General features: G+C 48.8%; 1 protein-coding gene across 4 annotated transcripts in view; it reads right to left on the reverse strand.

Moving 5' to 3' along the window:
- Positions 1-527: 527 nt before the first annotated feature.
- The window catches only part of SZT2 (SZT2 subunit of KICSTOR complex), an 82,654-nt gene continuing 60,464 nt past the window's right edge, over positions 528-22,717 (reverse strand). For 2 of the 4 annotated variants that reach the window (XM_033152375.1, XM_033152372.1), the window contains exons 48-71: positions 22,463-22,627; positions 21,838-21,925; positions 19,122-19,295; positions 18,603-18,949; positions 17,742-17,908; positions 17,307-17,404; positions 16,481-16,613; positions 16,175-16,302; positions 15,949-16,058; positions 15,214-15,396; positions 14,867-15,137; positions 14,189-14,268; positions 12,741-12,866; positions 11,739-11,941; positions 10,905-10,998; positions 10,689-10,769; positions 10,103-10,177; positions 6,241-6,454; positions 5,222-5,405; positions 3,104-3,226; positions 2,305-2,794; positions 1,986-2,102; positions 1,477-1,545; positions 1,027-1,170 (exon numbers count right to left, since the gene is read on the reverse strand). In XM_033152375.1, the coding sequence (XP_033008266.1) occupies positions 1,027-1,170; positions 1,477-1,545; positions 1,986-2,102; positions 2,305-2,794; positions 3,104-3,226; positions 5,222-5,405; positions 6,241-6,454; positions 10,103-10,177; positions 10,689-10,769; positions 10,905-10,998; positions 11,739-11,941; positions 12,741-12,866; positions 14,189-14,268; positions 14,867-15,137; positions 15,214-15,396; positions 15,949-16,058; positions 16,175-16,302; positions 16,481-16,613; positions 17,307-17,404; positions 17,742-17,908; positions 18,603-18,949; positions 19,122-19,295; positions 21,838-21,925; positions 22,463-22,627 (3,864 nt within the window). Of the gene's footprint in view, positions 1,171-1,476; positions 1,546-1,985; positions 2,103-2,304; positions 2,795-3,103; positions 3,227-5,221; positions 5,406-6,240; positions 6,455-10,102; positions 10,178-10,688; positions 10,770-10,904; positions 10,999-11,738; positions 11,942-12,740; positions 12,867-14,188; positions 14,269-14,866; positions 15,138-15,213; positions 15,397-15,948; positions 16,059-16,174; positions 16,303-16,480; positions 16,614-17,306; positions 17,405-17,741; positions 17,909-18,602; positions 18,950-19,121; positions 19,296-21,837; positions 21,926-22,462; positions 22,628-22,717 lie in introns of all 4 variants that reach the window. The other 2 variants (XM_033152371.1, XM_033152373.1) reach the window with 2 other exon arrangements.

A 22,717-nucleotide genomic window follows, 5' to 3' on the forward strand; every position in this document is an offset into this window, starting at 1 on the left:
AACAGAATGCATTCCTGCCCAGTCTTTCCAGTAAGAAATATATCCTTCTATTTTTATTTTTTGTTACTCATTGCAGTTATAAGGGTTGACCCACAAAAAAGTGAAAACGTTAAGTTCACCTTCCTGGAATCACACCAAGCAATGATGCTGGCATGCCTTTCACAAGAATGGGGACTAGTGTGGTGCAAAGGAAGGGAAGTCCCTGCCTCTCCAGATCTAGCTCTTTAGTACCACTTAGTGGCCCCAGATGAGATTTCCTAGATTTAAAGGGGCATCTTACCCTTTAGGTTCTGTCTGCACGCTGCCACTTAAATTACTCGCATTCCAGATCTTACACTGCAGTGTATACCATGGGGAGACACGAATGGCACAATTCAATCTGAGCCAGAACCAACTTCCTTAGAAAAGAAACTGGGAACCATCATGCAAGCCTGGAGTAAGACTCTGGCACTGGTCCCTGCAGTGCATTCTGGCAGGCTGGTGGGAACCTACGTCGCTTCGCGCCAGGGATAAACTCAACAGCTTGTGGGGAAAAGCTATGACAAAAGATTTTTATTGTTATAATTAATGATCCATTTTATTTAATTTACTGTACATTCACTTAATATATATATAAAAAAATTCCCATCATTGTGCAAGTTCCTTCTCGCTAAAACCCACCCAGTGAGTCACTCTTAAAAGCACCAGGCCAAGTCAGTAGCTCCACTTGCCTTCAAGCCCTGGCGCCAAGGTGCCCAAGGGAAGGTGGCACATCCGTCCATATGCCTCATCCTGTATTTTTTTTTTAGGGAAGGTGCTTACCGCCCCCCCCTTAAGGCTGTGCTCTGGTCTCCCGCGCAGTCCCCCTCGCTTGATTCTGTTCAGCTCAGTCAGGCTTCAAAGTGCCCTAACCAAGCTCTTACCCAGCCAGCTGTAGCCTCACATCGCCCACCACGGTCCCCCATGTGTGCTTCTGCTACTTGTGGCGCTCTCTTCACCCCAGCCGGGCCTGTGCAGCGTGCCCCAGGTGGAAGGAGCCAACCAACTCTAGAGCAGCCCTGTCCAGAGATTGAAGCAAGCTGTGTTTATGACAGATTCCAGATGGTGGTACGTGGACACCAGCTGCGGCAAGGGGCTCTCGCTATTCTGGGGCTGTACTGGGAATGGTTCTCGAAACACCACGGTCAAGCTCTGCAACGGAAGACAACTGGGTTAACTAATGGCACCAGCAAGGCATGGGGATCTAGCCATCTGCCCACAGCTAAGCAACAAAGCTCCCCCATAGCCTTTCCTTAGGCCAAAGACAGGATAACTTCAGGTCATTTGAGATAGCTGTGCCCTGGTGCAGCACAGGGTGGGCAGAGCTAGTCAGACATTCAAAGCCAAATCAGCAACCCCAGGGCTCAAAAGTTTTATGTTATCAGTGCCGAGTAATCCTGAAGCCCCACTGCTCCCCCCCCCTTGAACTGTTGAGCTATGAAGAAGAAAGGGTCTTACCGTTTTACCTGAATGGGAATCGAGGAATACGAGCACAAAACAGTCTGTGAATTTCTGGTTCAGCACGACCTGCAGAGTAGGGGGCAAGAGCGCTCCATCAAGAGAGAATCATCCCCCACATTAAAGGAAGCAAGGCAATAATTGCATGGTTCCCACTGGGAGGGTCAGAACTTTTTTCTGGGGGAGGGCAGATGGGTAGGGGAAAAAATCAGTGGGCAAGGGGAACAGAAGTCCATAAAGCCTCTTAATCCCTCCCACCCACCTCCAAATCCTGCACTGAAACAGCCTTCCAGTAAATAGAGGGCAGCTTCTAATAAGGAAAGTAACCTGAATGCTGCATTTTAGAATTTCTTTCCATTGTCGAGCCAAGGGGAGCTGGCACTGATGAGTGAAAATGCCAAGCCTGACCAAGCAAAATGATCAAAGTTCACTCTTGATTTAACTTACGGGAAAGCTGGTTAGCAGGGAGAGGCCCACAGCTGGAGAAAATGAGCCTGGAAGGGACTTACCAGGTATTGAGTGCCAGCCTCTGCGTTCTGGAAATGGCGGCAGCTCTGTGGGAAACGGCTCAGCAGCACCTTGATAAGACTCTGGTACCAGGAGACTGTCATGGTGAGGAAGTAACTCTGCCACAAAGAGAGAGAAAAACGAACATAAGCCACCGGTTGTCCACCGAGAGAACAGGATGCTAGATTAGATGGGCCTCTGGTCTGGTCCAGCACGGCTCTTGCGTTCTTTAGCGTCCCGTAGCTTGGACCATTCTCTGCCCGCCACAGTATGTCACAAGTGTGCGTACATCCCTACAACGTTCACCCCCACTCAACTCACCAGCTGGGGATCAATGTCAGCAATTGACTTCCTGTGCACGGCGTCCAGCAGCTCCTCCAGCTCGCCGAGGGAGAGCTTGCCCAGCTTGAGCTTGTCAGAGGCAAGAGGCTCGAGCAGGAAGAGCCTCTTCCAGAGGTTGTCTCGGCGACAGTGGCACTTGGCAAGCTGCACCATGCTGCTGAGCTGTTTCTGGGCAGCAGCCACCTCGGAGGCAAGAAGCGGGAACAGCGGGGATGTGTAGAAGAGCCCGGGGCCCACCTTGACCTGGGGACCTCCTGCATAGAACTCCCCACTGTCCTCCACCTCCTCCCAGGGCTCTGGCACTTCCTTCCGCTGCCAGCCCCCCTCTGCCATCTCCCAAGCGGCACGTCCCAGAACTGGCTCCAGCGTGTCCCGTTGTAGGCGTGGCAGCTTTTTGAAACGGCGCATGTCAGCCGTTAGCCGTGGAAACAGCTCCCGTTGGCTTGTCATGATCACGTAGAAGTGCAACCTGGGAGGAAGGGAACAGTTGCCACTGCAGCTCATTGCCTATCTCACTCACCAACAGCCCCACAGTGTGACCTCTTGCAGATAAGAAAGTAATTGTACTGCTCTCTTCATGTGTCCATTAAATATCTGGTCAACCCATGGCCTAGACTGGTTCCCTGCAGCCCAAACACCACCCAGCTGCCAATAAGCTGCTCAATTCTTCTTTTTGGCACACTGCATGTCTGAACAGTCAAGGCTGTTCGACCTCGTAATTGCTCAGACAAGTAAGTGGCTTTCCTCCTGACTTGCAATTTCCCAGTTCATCTCTTACCTTAGCATATGTCGCTCTGACTCACTTTGCTCCTCGAAGGGAGCAGCATTGTGGAACACAAGCATGGAGACATCGAAGTCGTCGTGGTGACGCAACCCCTCCGAATCCTTGTAGGAGCCAGAGCTGTAAGGAAAGAATGCAAGGGGTTCTCTACATGGTCAAGAAAGCAGCTGCAGTCCTTTTGGGCCACAGTGTGGACTGCAGCCAAATGGATTTGAATTGCAGCGGGCAGTTCAACTGAACCAAAAACAGACCCTATTGTTTCCTACAAGTGAGGGGGGTGGGGGTGTAGGACAGCAGTGTTACACCCATGACTTGACTCACCATCACTGTAGAATGATGTGAGAGAGAGTCGGACATAGGTGGCAGCTTTTGGGTTCGTAGCCCCATTGCCACGTGATACAGTTTAGGCAAAAATAAAATTGAAGCAATTTAGGAGAGAAAAATCAGTGGCTAGGAATACATCAAAGAGTTTGGAGTTGCAGGATACATTACACATTAGAAAGCCAACAGATGAGCCTGATACAAGGACCATTTTGTGTCAAGTTTCTCAGTCCAGGAATATATGCCCCAGAACAGACACCTGCACCTTATACCACCATCCAAACAGCATAACAAACTTTGTATTTGTGTCGTTTTGTTTTGTTTAATAATCATGTCTGTTTTGCAAACAGATATTGGTAACTGCAGCAGCCTGGTAATGCAGAAAGCTAGTGTTTGAAGCCTCCCCAGCGCTAAAAAAGGTTTTTACACAGAAGTATCTTGTGAGAAATGCCCCACATTTGACATTTTCCCCATCTCTGAATGCTCAAGCCTTTTAATGGACTGCTATGTCTAGTTTCAGAGCAACTGGCATAAAACACCAGCATGTCACAGCTAAACTGGTAAGAATGTTGTTCTATCCTGAAAAGCAAATCTAGGAAATCCATGGGCATCCCATATCAAGGACTAGGCAGCTGAAAAAAGTTGTGGGGTATGCAAGGACCATGTCCCACCTGTGTGAGATCAAAAAGCTAACACCATCTGGAAGAGACTGTTTGGTGTTTGACTCAAGAACCTAATATGCAGGTAGGCAAAAGCTAGGCTTACTTGTGCCATACATGGAGCCAGTGTGGCTGTGTTGTATTCCAAAAGAAGTTGACAAAATTGGATTTCTTTTGAAGAGGATAAAGCACCCTGTGGGAATGGGATTCTGGTAGCAGCCGTTAAAAAATGGGTACCAAAGAGACAAGAGTCGGTTCAATCCAAGGAAGGAAAACAATAGTCGGTAATCTGAATGCCAAGTTGCTCACATGAGGTTTCTCAAAAAGAATAAGAAATTCTATGTTAGCAAAACACGAACACGGTCTCTAGAGGCAAATGTTTTATCCGTATCCTCTCCTCAACTGTCAGCAGCAGTAAAAATTGGTTGGCGGGATTGTCCTTGGTTGCTTTTGACTGGTTGAGAATCAATGCGAGACTCCTCAATAGGCAAAATTTAGGTAAGTCACTAAGAATAATAATAATGAATTGAGTACAATTTACAAAAACGAAACAAAACATTTTTTAGAGTTAAACAGCTCTGTGTTGGAGAAGTGTGGTCTGCATTTCCAGGCTACCATGCATCTGAAAAAATAGACTCTAGCCTAAAAAAACTTATTCTACAATAAAGTATGTTAGTTGTGGAGGGCTGAAGAGTTGAGTACAAGATGAAATGCCTTCTTGTGGCACCTTAAATTAAATTCTTCCTTTGTAAATAAAATACTGAATGTACTTTATTGGACTTCTGCAAATAAAAATCTCTTTTCCCCCTAAATCATGTAAAACAAATGATTCATTCAAAATGCATTTTTGCCAGTCCTGGACCTAGTGGGTTAAGTCCTAGGTAACATGATATAAAGCCTTAGGCAGAACCTGAATTATTTAATCCTTGTGCAGTGCCTAGCTATGTTAGGTGCATCCTCCTCCTCCTCATAATAATAAAATCACTGCAGAAAGATGTAAAAGGTGAGATACCTGATGGCCTTTTGAATGATGAAGGTGGAGGAAGACGCATGGCACATGAAGTTTAGGGAATGGGGCTCACAGACAAGTGCTCATAAGTGGCACTGAGACAAGAGCTCATCAGAAATCACTTGCCTGTTCCAGATGGAGACTAGGGCATACTCATTTTGCTCAGGACTGGGAGTGCCCTTCTTGCCCTCAGTGCTAGTTCCTGGTTTGGCCATGCGCAGTGGTTTCATATGATAGGTGTTGGCGTGGTCAGTTATATAGTTGTACAGCTGGTGTGCTGTAATGGAGCCGGTTGGCAAAGTCAGCGCACCTGTGGGAGAAGCAGAAGGATTACCATGTGTTTGCTTATGGCCATAGGATCGCTTGGTTCTGGGAGTCTGTGTGGGGGACAGAGGTCTATTTGCTCCACAAGACAAACCTGAAATGAGTCCCTGTTTGTGTTATTACATTCCTTCTGGATGCTGTCGTCAGAGATAGTGCAACCATCTTCCAGATGTTTGCCAGCAAACATTAGCCTCTGCTGGTCAAGGGAAATGCCTGCTTTGTTCCTTTAAATCACTGTTGGTTGTTGGCTACTAATGTCAGCATGCTGTTTTGGGTTTATTTTCCTTTTTGCTGATCTTCTAAAATGAATCTGAATGTTTCCCTTCAACTTCTTGTTTGAGTGCCACTTGCTTTACAGTGTTTTATTAAGATAGCTCTTTAAACCCACACAGTCGGCTTTTACCTGGTTCTTAGCTACTGGGTCCCAGAGTTCAAAAGGCCCTTCTGTTGTTAAAATCAGGTTGGGCTTTATAGGTTCTTTAAATTTTTGGCATACTCCTGTGCTCATGTAACCAGGTACTTTAGAGATGTGGCGCCAAGTGTGCTAAAGGAGGGCCAGCGACATTGAGTTTTTATTCTACTAGAATAAAACCTCCTTCCCACTTGTCTATGTCAGATTGGAAAGCTCATTGTTGGTAGGACCTGACTTGTTTAGAGCTTATAAGCAAAGCAAGAGGTCCCAAGACAGAGATGAAGATGATGATGGGACCCTTGCGACTTCTCAGAATATAGCCACCTACTGGGGCACAGAACAGGTGCAGTTGGCTGTGCGGAGCTACAACAGTCTAAAGTCCTCCTCAAATGCCCCCAGAAGTTCTCACCTTGGAAGATGTGATTGCGTCCAAACTTGGGGATGTCAGGGTGCTGGGCAATGAAGTCTTCCAGAAAGCTGGTGAGGTGATAGCCTTGCCGCAGCGCCATATGGGATCCAAGTAGGTACTGGTGCACGATGCGCAGGTGGAAATCATAACTGAACGAGTGTACATGCATGAGATCACGCACCTTGTCACACTCCTCCGTGAAGAGCATAGAAAGCTAAGGTGAACAGAGAGAGAAATCAGACCTGAAGCCGGTTGTCTAAGGAAGATGCAGTACAATTGTATGGTGCTGTATAGAGGGGGATCAGAAAAGTACAGAGAAAAGGAAGTAGTGATGGAAGTAGCCTGACGTTATCCAATCTAGGCAGCTAGGTCATACCTTACAGAAAACACCAGAGTGCCCCTGTTGCTAGCCACTGAACCCTGGGTGCCCTTTTACCCACGTTAGCCCTTTTGCTTCAACCTGCAGGAGAGCTGGCAGGATGAGGACCTTGCCTGCCTACTAAATTGCCTACTGTGCCAATCTCATATACAGGTAATACAGCAGTGGCTCATGGGGACTGTGGTTTCCATGTGGGTCCTCCATTTGCTTCTGCTGAAGGTCCTTTTAAAGGGATCTACCAAAGATTCCATCAGTAACACAGGGGTGAGCTCCCCTGCACGGATGAGAAACATCAAAGCAGCAGTGTCTGTGAACATTTTTACTGCCTCAGCCATTTTCTTTAAAAAAACAAACAACAAACTTTCTACTCTTAACACTCCTAAAGGGCAAAAAAGTAGAGAAAGGATAGAAATAGGCAAACTAAAAAGTTTGGCAGAACTCTGCCAAGGTCCTTTACCTCTTGGAGTTAGGGAGGTCTAGAACTACAGGGAGGTTCTCTGCCACAGAGGATAGCAGTGGCAAGTCTGATTTGCACAGCCTTCCCTATTGCAGTGAGCAGGAGAATCGACCCTCCCCTGCTATAGGAAAATTGAGGTGCAGCAGCATGTAGTAGGACTGGCTCCTGTAGTTTCTGTCTCAGGAGGACTATGCAGGGCCATGTGTGAGGTGCTAGCACCCCTGAAGTTGTGGGAGAAGAGGAACTTTGTGGCTGTGGGAGGTGGAGGCAAAGGCCATACGCCAATTTACACAGAAGAGTGGAAAATAAAACATCCCCTTTCCAATGAGCCCACCTCCGCCATTAGACTGGGAGGTTTCAGAGTACAGAATCATGCGTCCGAGATACAATTAGGATAAATTTAAGCCATCACAGTGGATCTTGCAGTCAAATAAGTTGCCTGGCCCTTCCTTAAAGTAGCATATATAAGGGTTATACAGGTAAAGGTAAAGGAGCCTTAGATGGTTAAGTCCAGTCAAAGGCGACTTTGGGCTGTGGTGCTCATCTCGCTTTCAGGCCAAGGGAGCTGGCGTTTGTCCACAGAAAGGTTTCCGGGTCATGTGACCAGCGTGACTAAAGCAGTTCTGGTGCAACAGGACACAATGATGAGTGCCAGAGCGCATGGAAATGCCGTTTACCTTCCTGCCGCAGCAGTCTCTATTTTATCTACTTGCACTGGTGTGCTTTCGAGCTGCTAGGTTGGCAGGAGCTGGGACAGAGCAAAGGGAGCTCACCCCTTCGTGCACACCCAGGGTGCTCTGTGGGTGAGTGAGGAGACGAGGCAACTTAGGAGGTGCTGGCTTGGTTTAATTCAGGAGGAAAACATAAATGAGAGCAGATGCCTAAGTAGGCACAAGAAGAAAAATTTGGAAGGATCTGCTTTTTAAAAAGCTGTTTAAGAAGTTTGCGCAAGTGATGTTCCCATAATTACAAATAAGGCATGTGCATTTTACACAGTTCCAATCCGATTGCCAATTGCAAGCATTTTTGTTTACATTTCGTTCTAATATTTCTATCTGATTTATCAGAATTCCAGCCTCTCTTTTTTATGTAAAAAAGAGAAACAGGCGCTCATTTCCAAAGACTGGAAGAATGAGTTTGAAAAGACTAAGGCAGCATCTCCTAAATGCTTAGACCAAAAAATGTCCAGTGCTAAAGTGACTTTTAAATATGCTTCAAAAAGTTCACCATTTCCCCTCTCCCATGTGTCAGTATCCTACGAGCCCCATTCTTCCTCCTCCTTCTTCTAACAGTGTAGTTAAGACAGAATAGGGCAACCTGACATGTTTCTCTAAGCAGTTGACTTCTGCTGGTGGGCTGGCCTTGTGTATGAAAATTAGGTAATCAAGTAATCCAACATTCGCATAATTTGTTGAGTCTTCTATGAAGCTGTAGCAAATTTAAGCTGTTTGTAAGTTGAGGGATTCTGTTTCACAGTTGACTAAAAGCAGATTTAAAGACAGCAGCTTCTACATGGAAGCCACTGAAAAAAGCATTTTCCCACACTGGTACAGTCAAACCTCAGCTCCCAAACGCCTCTGGTTTTGGAATGTTTCGGCTCCCAAACACTGAAAACCCAGAAGTAAATGTTCCAGTTTTCGAATGTTTTTCAGAAGCCGAACATCCGACGCAGCTTCCGCTTGACTGCAGGAAGCTCCTGCAACCAATCAGAAGCCGTGCCTCAGTTGTCGAACATTTCAGAAGCCAAACGGGCTTCCGGAACGGATTACAACCAAGGTTTGGCTGTACCTCATGCAGCAGGTATCCTTAGCCTCTGTGCTGGCATCTGCACTTACAGCATCTAAATGCCAGGCTTCCACAGCTCAGTTAGTGGCTGCATGTGTCAAGATCTCTTTAAATGTTACAAAACACAGTTGCTACTAACATTAGTGCAGGTAGTTCATATATAGTCGTACCGCGGGTTGCGAACGGTGTGGGTTACGAACGCAGCAAACCTGGAAGTGTTTACTTCCGGGTTTCGCCACGCGTGCGTTCTGCACGGTCTGTGCATGCACAAAAGCGTGATATCATCGCTTGGGTTACAGACTTTTCAGGGTGGAAACGGCACCCTGGAACGGATCAGGTACGTAACCCGAGGTACCACTGTACTATAATCTCCTCAGGCCAGATTATAGAGCTGCTCAGGCAACTCACTGCTGCGTCTAGAATGTGTCCAGTGTCACTGGAATGCAGGCTGTCGGTGTCTCTAAACCCCAGACAGAGCGAGGAGATGGCAAGTTATTTTCTGCATTTGAAGGAAAGAATGGAACTCTATAGGATCAGCTTTCTTCCCCCAACCTCTCGCAGTGCCCAGTGCCATGGACTGACACCCCATAATGCAGTAAGAGACCCAGCTAAACCAGGAATACGCATGACCAAACACAAAACAAACCCGGACAAAAATGGAGCGTATCCTCTCATATTCTGGCGTCAGCTCCACCTAGTGAGATAACAGAGACTGTTTGTAGCTAAGACCCTGAGAAGGGTTGTTGAACAGCGTGCAGGCGGGAACCAAGATGCTGTCCATTTCAGAAACCAAAGCTATGCCGGCTGCGAAAGTACTGCTCAAAAGGTTGCCAAGTCCTACCTCATGGGAAGGGTAGAGGCTGGCACTTCTAATTCTCAAGAGTAGGGGAAGCTTCTCTTGCCTGGGTCAAGTATGTCTAGATCTTCAGGAGAAGGCATGCCTTCTGTTATTCAGAGATCCTGGGGGCAACACTCTAGTCCTAAAGGAAGCTTAATGCTCAGTGCAGCACAAAAGGGTAGTGGCAATCATTGTCTGTCTCTGCTGAGGCACAGCATAAGCAAGCAAAAACACAATGGGGAAGATTACCAAGCCACTGCCAAGGGAAATGAGCTTGAGGACTCAATAAGGCCACAACTCCTACACCCCCTTCTCAAGGGATTCCATGCATGTGTATTTCAATATCTTCTATATCCATCCAGTTCTGACCTCCAGGGCAAGAGAGAGAACATAGCAATATTACCTGCGAGTTGACAGTCTGCCCCATGGGGATTCGTGAGCACTCCAGTGCGTACTGCTTCACACAGAAATAGCAGCCCTAAGGAGAACAGCACCGGATGAGATATTGGCTTTTATCTGCCCCTAACAACCTCATGAGAAGAGAAGACTATCTAGAAAAGCCCCTGATGTTGGGAAAGATGGAGGGCACAAGGAGAAGGGGACGACAGAGGATGAGATGGTTGGACAGTGTTCTCAAAGCGACTAGCAGGGAGGCGGTGAAAGATAGGCGTGCTCTGGTCCATGGGGTCACAAAGAGTCGGACACGACTGAACAACAACAACTACACACCGGCATCTGCAATATCAACTACTGCTTTAAAATCTGTTTAGAGGTGGTATTCCTGCTTTCATTCAGGACAGGCTGTCTCAACCTGTATTCCTCCCCCAATGCCCACTGAGTGTGTGTGTCAGTTGAATGGTTAGCCATACCTTTAACTTAGCCCCACCTCACCCAACTGGGCTATGGGCACTTGCAATGGCTGCTTCCCCTTAAACAAACTGGTCTGGCCTGTTCTGCTTAGCACAGAAGGAAAACCTGTTTCCACTCACCTGGAAAGCTAGCTCCATGAGCACGATGCCCCCAGGCAGAGCTCTTTGCAAGTGGTACGTGGTGACAGGAGGGCTGGCGCTCTGGAAAAGAAGCATTTGCACTGGAACAAGCTCTCTGGTACAAAGGGGGGGGGGCTTTGTTGATGCCTAGGGAACATGTTCCGCCCCCTCTCCCTGCCAGAAGGTCCCCCCAACTCAAAAAGCCAGGCTGCTCACCTTTGGGCTCCCCTCCGCCTTTGGCCTGGTGTATGAGAAGGAGGCCCGGCCCTCAATGCCCATTGCTGCCAGAGCTCGGATCCTGCTGGTGCTGCTGAAGAGCAGGAGAGAGACAGGGAGGGGGAAGATTAAGGATCTACAAGAGTGTGCCGGCAACACATCTTAATGCAAGGGGGGTTAGAAACAAATTTGGATTCTACGACAAACTTCCCATAGAGCTCCTGCTGATTCCCCCTCCCTCTAAGCAAGCATGTCCATGGCTGCCATAAACTTGCTGCTGCCCAAAACAGCATTGCCATCGTTATTCTTAACCTGATGTCTTACGCACGCTTCACCGTAAGGCAGGGGCCGGCAACCTAAGGCCAATGGGCCACAAGCAGCCCATTGGGGGTTTTAACCGGCCTATGGACACCCCCCCCCCGCCCGCCGCCCACTTGGCCAGCTCCCGTGCGCAGTGCTAAACTGGCGCGGAGCAGAGCGGGGACCGTCTTCCGCGACACTGGCTGGCTTCCCATTGGCTGCAGGAAGCTCCTGCAGCCAATGGGAAGCTGCGCACGCCTCCTCCGCGCTGGAAGGAGTGCCGGAAATAGCGTTTGCACATGCGTGCGCACTCCAGCCCACTGCAGTGTCTGTGAAACCGTGAACCGACCCAAGTCACAAAAACTTTATCGACCCCTGCCATAACGTCTCGGAGTGAGTTGCAGCCACCTGAAGGTACAATATCAAAAACTGTTTTGGATGAATTACAGTCGCCACAATAGGGTGGGTCCATATATTTACTACTACTTCTTGTGCCAGCAACTTTAGACCGCCCTCCCGACAATCCCCACTGACCTGCGGGTGGGGGACGGCGGGCGCACCTGCACCACAATGAAACCCATGCTCTGCAGGTACTGGATGTACTGCTGCAGGAAAGTGTGGCACAGCTCCAGCAGCCAGGCCTCATCCTTGGTCCGACATGGCAGCCCCTCTGCGGAGTCACAGCTATGGCTGCGGTCCCTACCGGATGCTGTGGAGTCATTTGAGCGGTGTCGCTTCTGAATGGCAAAGGAGTAATGGGAGAATTGGTATTTTTCCTCTGAGAAGGCATGAAAAAAGTGCCTTGGAGGAAGGGTGGGCTAACTGCCTGTTCAGGAACTGACGTGGCCTTCCAAGCACATTTTTCTGTCCCACCCCCAAGACCCCACTAAATTTTGCAGTGAGGCAAAATGTTCCCTTCTCCCAAACCCAGTCATCAGATCAATAATTTAATGAGCAGGGAAGGCCCATATCCCGCTTTGCAGCTGATGCATGTGTGTGTGTGTGGGGGGGGGGGTTAGCCACACACACCTTTGCAGTCTCAGGATGGTTGGGCAAAGGGTGTGTGCAGCTGTCAGGTGAAAAAAAGATAAGCCACTCCTGCCTTATTTGGGTTTTCAGTTTGCATCCAATGCCTTTAAAAAGGAGCTGTGGAAGGGGGAGATTATTTTTTTGCTTCTGTTCCTATTTTTATTATGGATTTTGTGTTTTTCAATATTGTGGTTTCATGTTATGAACTGCCCTGAGATCTGCGAGTACAGGGCGGTATACAAATTTAATTAATTTAATAATAAATAAACTTGGGGAATACATATGGAGCAGCGTCCTGCCCCATTCCTAGCCCCCAAAGGCTAGGACACTCAACTCTGTCACCTAGGTTCTGCCAACCTACTTCTAACCCATGGGAAAGGCCTCTTGCAAGTGTCTCCTCAGCTGCCCTCCCTGGTATAGCCAGGGAGAAAAGAAATATGGGAGGAAGGAATGACAGCATTATGAAGGACTCTCTCCCCTCTCCCCTCTCCCCACCCCCAACTTCACCTTCCCCTCCGGCTTGTTCTGCTGGTCAGCCTGAATCTGTTGCCGGAAGGTGGGATCGAAGAGCAACGGCGTGGCACAATAATGGACCAGGCGGGAGGACTGCTTCAGCGTTTCCAGATCTGCAAGCTGCAGAGACACACACACGGGAGGTTAACTACGACAGGTCTCCAGGCCCATTCCATATGGCTATTACTGCCCCAAAGAGTCAACCCTGGCCACATAAACACTTTGGGAGACTAAAAAGTGGAGCTGGTAGAGTTACACAGTGATCATGAACTCAGTTCCCAAGGATTTTGCTCCTGCCCATAGAAAACATATGCAAGCATGGCATTGGCAGCTTGACAACACAGCTCCAATCTTGTGGTATTTAGACGACGTACCCATTTCTTCATTTCTGAAAGCACTGGGGGGTGGGGTGGGGGGCTGTCAATGACTAAGAGCCACAATGGCTATGCTCTTCCTTCACAGTTGGAGGCAGCAATGCTTCCGAATACCGGTTGCTAGAATCCACAGGAGGGGAAGAGGGCTCTCGTGCTCTAATCCTGCTTGCAGACATGCCCTAAGCCTAATGTTTCCTTTGAAGTTCCATATGAAGTGATGCATTAACTTATTAAAACAAAGACCCACCTCATCCCCATTAACAGAGGCTGCTAAGAGAAGCAAGCACAGCCCAGTTTCATTTCTCTATCCTTGTGAGCTTTGACACTCATATGCTCACATCAGCTTCATATGCAAGATGACATCTCTTACCTACCTCAGTCTAGATCACAACATCCCGTGAGCATCATAGTAAGGATAGCATCTGAGGCACCTTACGTCACCGTCTCAATTTACACTATAAAACGGCTGGCTGCTTACATGGTACATATTCTCATCTGTCAGCAATAATGAAAGACCAGAGCGATCATAGAGGGGAACAGCCGTCATGTCGTTCTACCTGACCTTCCCTGAACATAGCCAAGAACGAAGTAGCGCAGTGTACAAACAGACCTTCTCAGGGCAGGTACAATTTCCACTGGTAGCAGTGGCGCTCATGCACTCCTGCTGTGTCCCCCGCAACACGCAACCCCAGCCAACATCCCATAACCTAGGATCAGCTGCTGAAGGTGGGAGGAGGAATTGTGCAGATGGCTTTCATGTGCAAAGCATTAACAGTGTCTTGGGTTGTGTGTGTGTGTGTGTGTGTGTGTGTGTGTGTGTGTGTGTGTGTGTGTGTGTGTTTTAAAGGCGGGTGCTAAAGCACAATACTTTCTAGTTCCTGTAGTTTCATATGATGTTGCCTTTTCCTGGGGAAGAACACCCCATCCCATGCCACCTTCCCTCTCACTGTTTCCCAAGAACAAGCCCCACCCCACCCCAATATTTGGGAAGCAGCGTCAAGGCCCTGGCACCTAAGTGCTGCCCACATCCCAGCCGCCTTCCCACCCCCTTGAAAAAGCACAACTCACAGTGATGGGCATGTTGGACTGTGCAGACCGCTGTTGCCACGTCACAAAGAGATTCTCAATTTTCATCTGTTTCTCCAGCTCTGTGGAACAGGAGCAAAGGCTGAGCAGAGCAGGACCAGAGCCCCAGGGCCCTTCCTCAAACAAGACCTCGTTTTCTGGCAAGCTTTCCCTGCAGACAACTCAAGCCACCTCACTGTTTCACATCAGCTCACATATGCACAGCAGACTGAGAGAGAATGGCTTTACTCTAAGCCATGGGTAGGCAACCTAAGGCCCGGGAGCCGAATCTGGCCCAATTGCCTTCTAAATCCGGCCTGCGGACGGTCCGGGAATCAGCATGTTTTTACATGAGTAGAATGTGTCCTTTAATTTAAAATGCATCTCTGGGTTATTTGTGGGGCATAGGAATTCGTTCATTATTCCCCCCCAAAAAATATATATATAGTCCAGCCCCCCACAAGGTCTGAGGGACAGTGGACTGGCCCCGTGCTGAAGAAGTTTGCTGACCCCTGCATTCCTCTCCATCCTGTTCACTCTTACAGTTTGTCACTGCCTTGCTTTTGGCTGCCCTGGTAAATCCCTCGTTGGCAAAGACTTGTGCAAAGATCCTAAGAGCCATAACAGCCCTTTACGATAAAGCTGCAGAGTGCAGTCCTTTGTCCCTGCCCTCCCACTTACCTTTCCGCTCCATGCTCTTGATCTCCAGAAACTGAGCTCCGTGCTGGGCCACACGATCGAGCGTTGCCATCTCTGGGCTGTGAAGTGTAGGCTGGTTGATCGAGACGTCTCGGAGGGCCTCGTCAAAGGGCACCATATCAGGAGGGAAGTGCATAGGCTGCAGGATGCGGGCAGAGCTGCCGAGGCGACCGGGCTCCCTGCCTGGGGGGACGCTAGGGCTCCGGATCAGGAGATCCACATCCAGTGTTGAGTTCAGGAAGGGATTTTGCTCCTGGATAGAGATAATCAATGAGAGCCAGTCGTGGACAGAGCGCCCTGCACACAGGAATGCACAAAGCAGGGCGTACCTGTTTGCTGTCCTCATGCCACGGGGTGTCCATGTAGCAGTAGTGATGGAAGAGCCCAAGCTTCTGGCTGATCAGGCAGTGCACCACATGGGCACGGGCATTCTGCCACTGCAGCAAGCGGGTGAGGGAGCTGCTCAGGGCACTGCCCAGGTCCACCGACCAGTTGTAAGTATGCATCACCAGCTGGAGGGGGAAAGGGAAGCAATGCAAGACCAGACTCAGGCTGCTGACCCAGACTGGGACGGCTCCAAAGTTCTATTAATTATTATTATTATGTACTTACACTTTTCAAGTTTATACATTTGACTAATTTTACAATCATTTTGATATTTCAGAACTTGATTTCCTTCCCCCTCTTTCTGCAGTTCCTTAAATGTATTTTTAATATCTTCTGCATATCCAAATTAACTTAATTTGCTCATTTATTTATCTAGTTTAAATATATACTGTTACAAAACTGCAGGTTATTACAATAATCCTGCCAATGTTCTTATCTGTTTACAATCTATCTGTAAACATTCAATAAACCATTTCCATTCTCTTATAAAAAGTTTGTTTTCTTGATTTCTTATTCCTCCAGTAAGTTTTGCCATTTCTGCATATTCCACAAGTATTTGTGTCTATCCTTCCTTTGCTGGGACTGCTGCTTCTTTCCATTTTTTTGGACGACTCCCAAATTGTAACTGAGCCCAGATGTTTTGCAGTGGCTGCATCACTAACTCAGCCGATACCCACCTTTTTGTCAATGATCTCCATGAAAAGGAATCTTTGCCGGGGGGCTACATCACAACTTTTCTCTGCAGACCCAAGCTCGGTGGCCTCAAAACGCTGTAATCCCTTGGTGGCTGAATGAGACAAGACACCACCACAAAGCAGAGTTCAGTTTGTAAGATTCCTGCCTAGATGTAGAGATATATTACAGAACCCGCTGCCCGTTTCTGGCTCCCCAATCTCAACTCACCTTGCTCTGTGCTGCAGTGCCACTGGTGGAAGCTGCGTCCAAGCAGGGCGAAGTGTCGAATGACAGCTGGCCGAGTGCTGGTGCTTGGTGCCAGGGAATGTGGCACAAAGGACACCCCTTGGGGACCACTGCAGCAGGGGACAAGCAGCTAAGTCAAGGCACAAGAACAACTGTCCTATAGATCCAGTCCCCTCTCCCACACGTAACATTCACACCCTAAGGAAGCACCCCTAGGCAATTTTCAGTGGCTGCCTCTCATCTGATCTACCAAGCCACTCTTCAAGGGAGCACAGACTCAGCACCTACCTGACTTTTTCAAACACTTTGACAGTGGTGTCATTTGCCAAAGTAGTGACTAGGTTCACTACCTCAAGCATGATGGAGGGGAGCAGGAAGCGGGACACACTTTCCGTGGCACATTGTTGCACTGAGGGACACCCTGCAGAGGGAAATACAAAGTGGGTCACTGGTTTTGCTGCACCAAAGCATTAAAAAAAGATCGGGCCATTTTGTGGCACCATCAGCCTGGTTGTTGCTGTCCTGAATCAAAATATCCAACAAGGGGGAATGGAGCCAAACCAATCAGCACTCACTGCACCTGCATTTATTGGAAAGAGAGACCTGAACCCAGAGCTTGCATGAGCCTTTCCATATTCTAGGTCAAAGAGCCCCAAATTCTGTGCTCGGAGATCAAGCTTAACCACTTTAACAAAGCATAGTATAAGCAGAGAGCCAGGGAAGCATGTGGTCAATAAGAAAGGACCGCATGCTCAACAGGGTATACAAGCCAAAGCCACACCTATTTGCTCTTATTCTGGTTTCTGAGCCTTAACCAATTAACCTCATGTTTGCAAGCTTTTCTCCCCAAACAGAGAGGTTAGACATGGGTCGATACCTAACGCTAGTCGTCCTCAGAACAGATCCATTTAATCAATGGACTTAAGTTACTTAGCGTACCGCCATTCAATCTAATGGGTCTAACTCCACGTATGTCTTAGTTGGGTACTGCCCATGGGGCTCTGCTTGGGATCTCATATTCTTCATGAACACAAAATTAAAGGTAGAATCTCTCCATGCTGAGCGAAGGTGGGACCAGCTGAGGCACTGAAGGATTAGGGCACAAAGTACATACCCAGGCGGTTCATGAATGCCATCCAGGACTGGCAGGTCTGGCTGAAAATTGGGTGCAGGACTCCGACATCCCCCTCCTCTAGCTGGCAGGCCCAGCGCCTGGGAAGAGGAGATCCATTGCCAAGGTTAAAATCAAAGACAGATCAAGAACGAGGACCCTGGGAAGTATAAAGTTAAGCCCCTGAAGTGTGTGAAAGATTTCATTTCCCAGAAGCCATAATCCTGCACAATCTGTACTTGGCAACACCAACGCTGTCCTTGCAGTATGCAGGGAGGGCCAGCTCTGGGGATGTGGGAAGGAGTTTTTGTGTGCATGCAGAAGCACACACAATCCAGTTAATAGATTAAAGGCTGGGTTTTGGACTGAGGCATTTCTCCCTCCCCACAAGGTCCCTCTGGATTAAGAGGGTGGGGGAAAGACTGCCAGGACGCTTGCCTCTGGGCCTGGCCCTGCTCGGAAGCTGCCGCAACTCGTTCATGGCTCGAGGGCTGTTTCACACTCTCTGTCTTGTGGCGGCGGCGGGTTCGGGTCTCTTCAGGCCGCTCCAGCACTATGTCGTCCGTGGTCTTGGGGCTCCCTTGCTCCACCGCCTCTGGTTTGCTCTGGGGGTGGGGAAACAAGGCCGTGAAGTGACACAGAAAGGAATGCATGGGCCTATTTCCAGTTTCTCTGGAACAGATGGTTTCAGGCCAGCAAACTTCTGTATTGCACAAGCTTTTTTATTTTTACTATTACAACTCAGTATTTATATATAGCACTTCATTTTCACAATAACCCCCCTGAGGTTGGACTGTGTGTCAAAGTGGCCCTCAGCCCCAGGGCAGCTAGGCATCCTAATACATTAATTGCAGTGGGTGGTAACTGTGGCTATCATCTGTAACATGTTTACTAGGGAGTAAGTCACAAAAGACACAGTGAAATTTGCTTAAAGAGGCACAGGGTTGCACTGTGAGACCAGAGGGCTTGTCTGAAGCTCCTTCGTGGACCTCATGGCAGAGCAGATCATATTCTTAGCTATTATGCCAGAGCAGAGCCATATATGACCCAACAAGCTAGGGAAATAAAGGAACATGCTCGCCTGGCACGACAAAAAAAACAGAGATATTGCCAAACATCTGACAGACCACAATCCATGGCTGGTGAACTGTGTTTCACTTGGGGGTTGTATGTTAGTGCAGGCTGGCACTTTGCTGTAGCAGTTCTTGAATCCAGAGCTCTTGGTTCTGGGCTCTCTCTTTCTCACCACACCCAGAGCATACATATCCCACCGCCATCTTTCCTGGACAGAGTCCTTACCCGCATGTCCCAGAAGCTTCGTCTCCCCAACTTGCTGGTGGGTGTGACCGGCTCACCAGCAGCTGCCGTGGGCACAGTGAAATGTGGGGCAGGTGGACACGCTCCTCGGCGTCTGCCAGGTGGCGTCAACCCTTTTGTTTCTGACATCGTCCGGCGCAGGCTTCCAACACTCCCTGGAAACTCTGGCTCAGCAGATGGATCGACACACAGAGGGTTGGGCAGCACACGGAACTCCATGAGGGCGTCGCAGAGGGCATGGCGCAGAGCACTGCGCAGCCTTTCAGAGAGCTGCAGCAGGCTGATGTTGCCCTTCTCCCAAATGTCCAGGCGCACCAGAGGACAGAGTGCTTTGGAGGAAAAGCTAGCGTCAAGAGGATGTACCTTGGAAAAGGCAAAGGCAATGTTGGCCTCTTACCAACCAGGCTCCCTAGGCTCCTAGGCAAGCCGACTCAAGCCCAATTACTTTGCCCATCTGATGCCACCGTTCCTAGAGAGCAGACAGAAGCCCTGCCTTCTCACCTGGCTGTGACGTGCCAGGCTCAGCCTGGTGTTTAGTGACAGCTGTCAAGCTCTCGAAATCTGCCTCCTGGAGAAAGGATGTGCTCAGCAATGCAGTTGGTGGTCTCACCCAGCGAGTCAATGAGATGGGATTTCCACGGTCGTCCACAAAGGATAGGGCAATGCATGCAATGCCTGCAGGGGGAAAGTCAAAGGGCCGCTTGAGTCCCAGAGGCCCAGCCCTCCACTAGCATAGAGCTCCTAGGAGACCACAGCCTTAGGGAACTTGTTACAGACACACAGCCATCCTTTGGAATGCAACTCAGGGTGATTAAAAAAAAAAAAAGTAGCGTGGAAACAAGTCACAGGTGGGAAGGAGGGGTGGGGGGTGGAAGAAATATAGCCAAGGAAGACACCACAATCATGGAGATAGGGAAGAGGCCTGCACTTGCTGGGGATGTGGGTTGCAAGCTGTCATCTGAAGGAAAGGATGCATTCATCACAGGTTCAGCAAAGCCCAACCAGCAAAAGCACCAAGGACAGGAGAGGAGACAGGTCACATCTCTCTGGGTATCATTTCCTGGTCCAGCAAGCAGCTCAGCCCCTGCACTGTGCCAAGAGGCAGCTCCAGCTTGCACTGCTGTGCAGTGTGATCACGCCAGGAGTCCCTCAGAAAAGTGAGAGGTGGAAGTTCCATGGAATAAATGAGGGGGCACCTTCCTTCTGACTGCTGATGTGCCACATGGATTAATGCCCAGGGGAGGAGAAAGGGAAAGGCGAGGTGGTTGCACACACTGCCAGGGATGACGTCTTACTGACATTTTCATGACAACATGCAGAAGGATATGCAAGGATTTAAGGGCTCAGGACCTGGACACCATCCCCATCAGCACTGTAGGCTTCTAAATGGAAAAGTAACAAGTCACAGGCAGAAGTAGAGAGTTTCCCACTAAGCAGAAGGTGGGCACTACATTGGCAAAGGCACTGTATACCATATCATCTCATTCAGAAGATAGCACCCATAGGTCCCTATCTTCAAGGAGGCTCCCAGCAAGCATCCAGCCTCCTGTCTGCATGGGGGTCATATGGAAGGAAAATGAATGCTTGCAGCAGTGCCTGCCGGGAAGGGAAGTCTACTCCAGGCTTATGGTAATTGTCCCCACAGATGTCATTCCCTGCTCTCAATGAACTTGGCAGACAGATGATAACAGAGGGAAAGAAGGAAGGCGAGCAGCATTAACTGTCTCCCTGCCAATCGTATAATCCCAAGACCAGGTGGTTTCTGACATTCAGCTACCTAAGTAACTACAGAACAGCCATAGCCCACAACTAGAAAGCTTGCTAACAAAGACACAAGGGATCAAGTGAGCCAATTCACATGCTACTGAATGAAGCAACTTCCACCTCTAGTACCCTAGGTAAACATGGCACAGATAAAATGTTCTGCCTGGTCCCCAATATGAAAATTACTCAGACCAATTATAAGGGTGTTTACTGTGCATCCCCAAATGCGCACCAGGGTCAGTAATCTCAATCTATCCATCAGCTGCTGTCACCAGCTGCAACATCATAGCATCACGGAGCTCTTCTCCCAGCTCCAAGTTTATGCAAGAGAAAAATATTTTACCAATCCCAAGGTACAAAACAAGGGACCACAACAAATAAAGCTTCATAAATGTGTCCATTTTTTCTGAAACCCACAAGACCTTTCATTCCCACAACTGTTCTAAGGAGGCTATTACAGAAGTGAAATTCTCTCTCTCTCTCTCTCTTTCTCAGCAAACAGAAAATTTGCAGCCATTTCTATCTGGAGTCATTGTGATTTCTTTAACCCGAGTCTCATCTTTGGGGGGGGGGGGTCTTCTCATGGCCAAAGCATATGGGTTAGGAAACTACCCAATGGAAAAGATGTGGGTGGCTACACAGAAGGGGAAAAGTGGGTGATACAGGAGGCATCAGAGCAGAAGCCAGAACCACAGCAGGCACAAGGTCAGGATGAGGATGGGAGCAGCGCTGGAAAAAGTACAGCGGACCACTGGAATCTACAGAAACTACCTTGAAACTGGGAAGGTGGAAACAGGTGCTGCACAAGATCCAACATGGAACCTACATGACAGAAGAATGTTCAGACACACTTTGAGGTGATGCGTTACCCACACAACCAGACCACAGTGCAGGTGGAAAAGGAGGCAAGTGTATGGCACAATGCAGACACAGACACAAACACACACACAAACTAACAGTAACCCACCACTGGGAGCTTCCAACAGTCAATAGGCTGCCAATTGACGCCCACACTCCCCACAGTACCATGTCTCCCCACTTGACGTCTGCCTACAGCTCATTACTGTGCCCTCATCTAAAAGTCTGTTCATTTTTAGTCATCCCCCCCCCAAGTAGATGTTTGATGAGCTCCAATGAGCAGGAGCCACCATGACTGCACAACTCATAAGGCCTTTGGGGAGTGGAGCTCACTAATTCATGAACTCTTCTCCACCCTACTGCTGGCTGGCACAGCAGTAGACAAAACAGAAACCGGGGGCCTTAGTCGGCTGACTCACATGGATTAAGCAGCATGTAGATTCGACAGCATCTTCTGGCACCTGGGTAAGCTACCTAGGCCAGGCCCACACCCCAGCATGGCACTGTCCTCGGAGAGGGTGCATAGGCGATTTTCTTCTATAGATTGCTTTGTCAAAACAATAGAATTAGGGGGTACGACAGAGACACTCATTACCTTTGCCCCCAGTGCCCTGGCCTCCAGGCTTGTTGTACAGATAGAGATCCAGGTCATGGCTACTGCTGCTACTCTGGTGGAAATAGTGCTGAAAAGGAAGGCAGGAATAATTAAATCAGACTATTTCCGGGAGCTGTATTCTCATCAACACGGAGGGCTGCCTTTGAGGTCCCTTAAAATCAGAACCGTGGGATACATCACAGACTCTTAATCTTAATATCAGTAAATGATATACAACATTTATGGCAGAGCATTTCCCAGCATAGAACACTACAGAGACACTAGGGTTTTCCCCCTAGTCCATTGAAGGATACATAGCAGTAAATCACACATAACCATAAAAACAGTCCCTGTATGACTGGTCCTCAGGGACTGAGATCAAGCTAGGGGTAAAGATGTTTGAGGCTGCTGGAAATTCTCATCCTAGTTTGTGCCTCTCATTCTGTTCCAGAACCCAGCATGCTATGATCTGTTTACACCTCCATGCCTAGCCTTGTCACCCCTGGGATGCTCGTCATGCCTTTGTCCTTTGCACATATTCCCTTAGTCCTCTACAAGAGACGAACACTGAAGTCACCCCCTGAATAGGCGGCACCAGGCCAGGCACAGGCACCTGTCCTCTCACCTTGAAATGGTTCTCAACGTTGCTGTCTGTGTACTTGGGGGTGTGCAGGAAGATCAGCAGGTTCTGACGCAGGTAGCAGGCTATGGCCGGGAGCCAGGGCAGACACGAGGGGGGCAGAGTGAACTGCAGCACTTCAGTAGGTGGGCTTCCTGGAGGCTGTATGAACTGCACGGAGAAAGAACTTGTCAATGGTCTGATATAGCCTGAGCGCATCCAACCCCAGAGATTTAGCAAAGAAATAAAAGGCGGCCTTGT

This window comes from Lacerta agilis, chromosome 6 (genome assembly GCF_009819535.1).
Source record: "Lacerta agilis isolate rLacAgi1 chromosome 6, rLacAgi1.pri, whole genome shotgun sequence".
Classification (NCBI taxonomy): Eukaryota; Metazoa; Chordata; class Lepidosauria; order Squamata; family Lacertidae; genus Lacerta; species Lacerta agilis.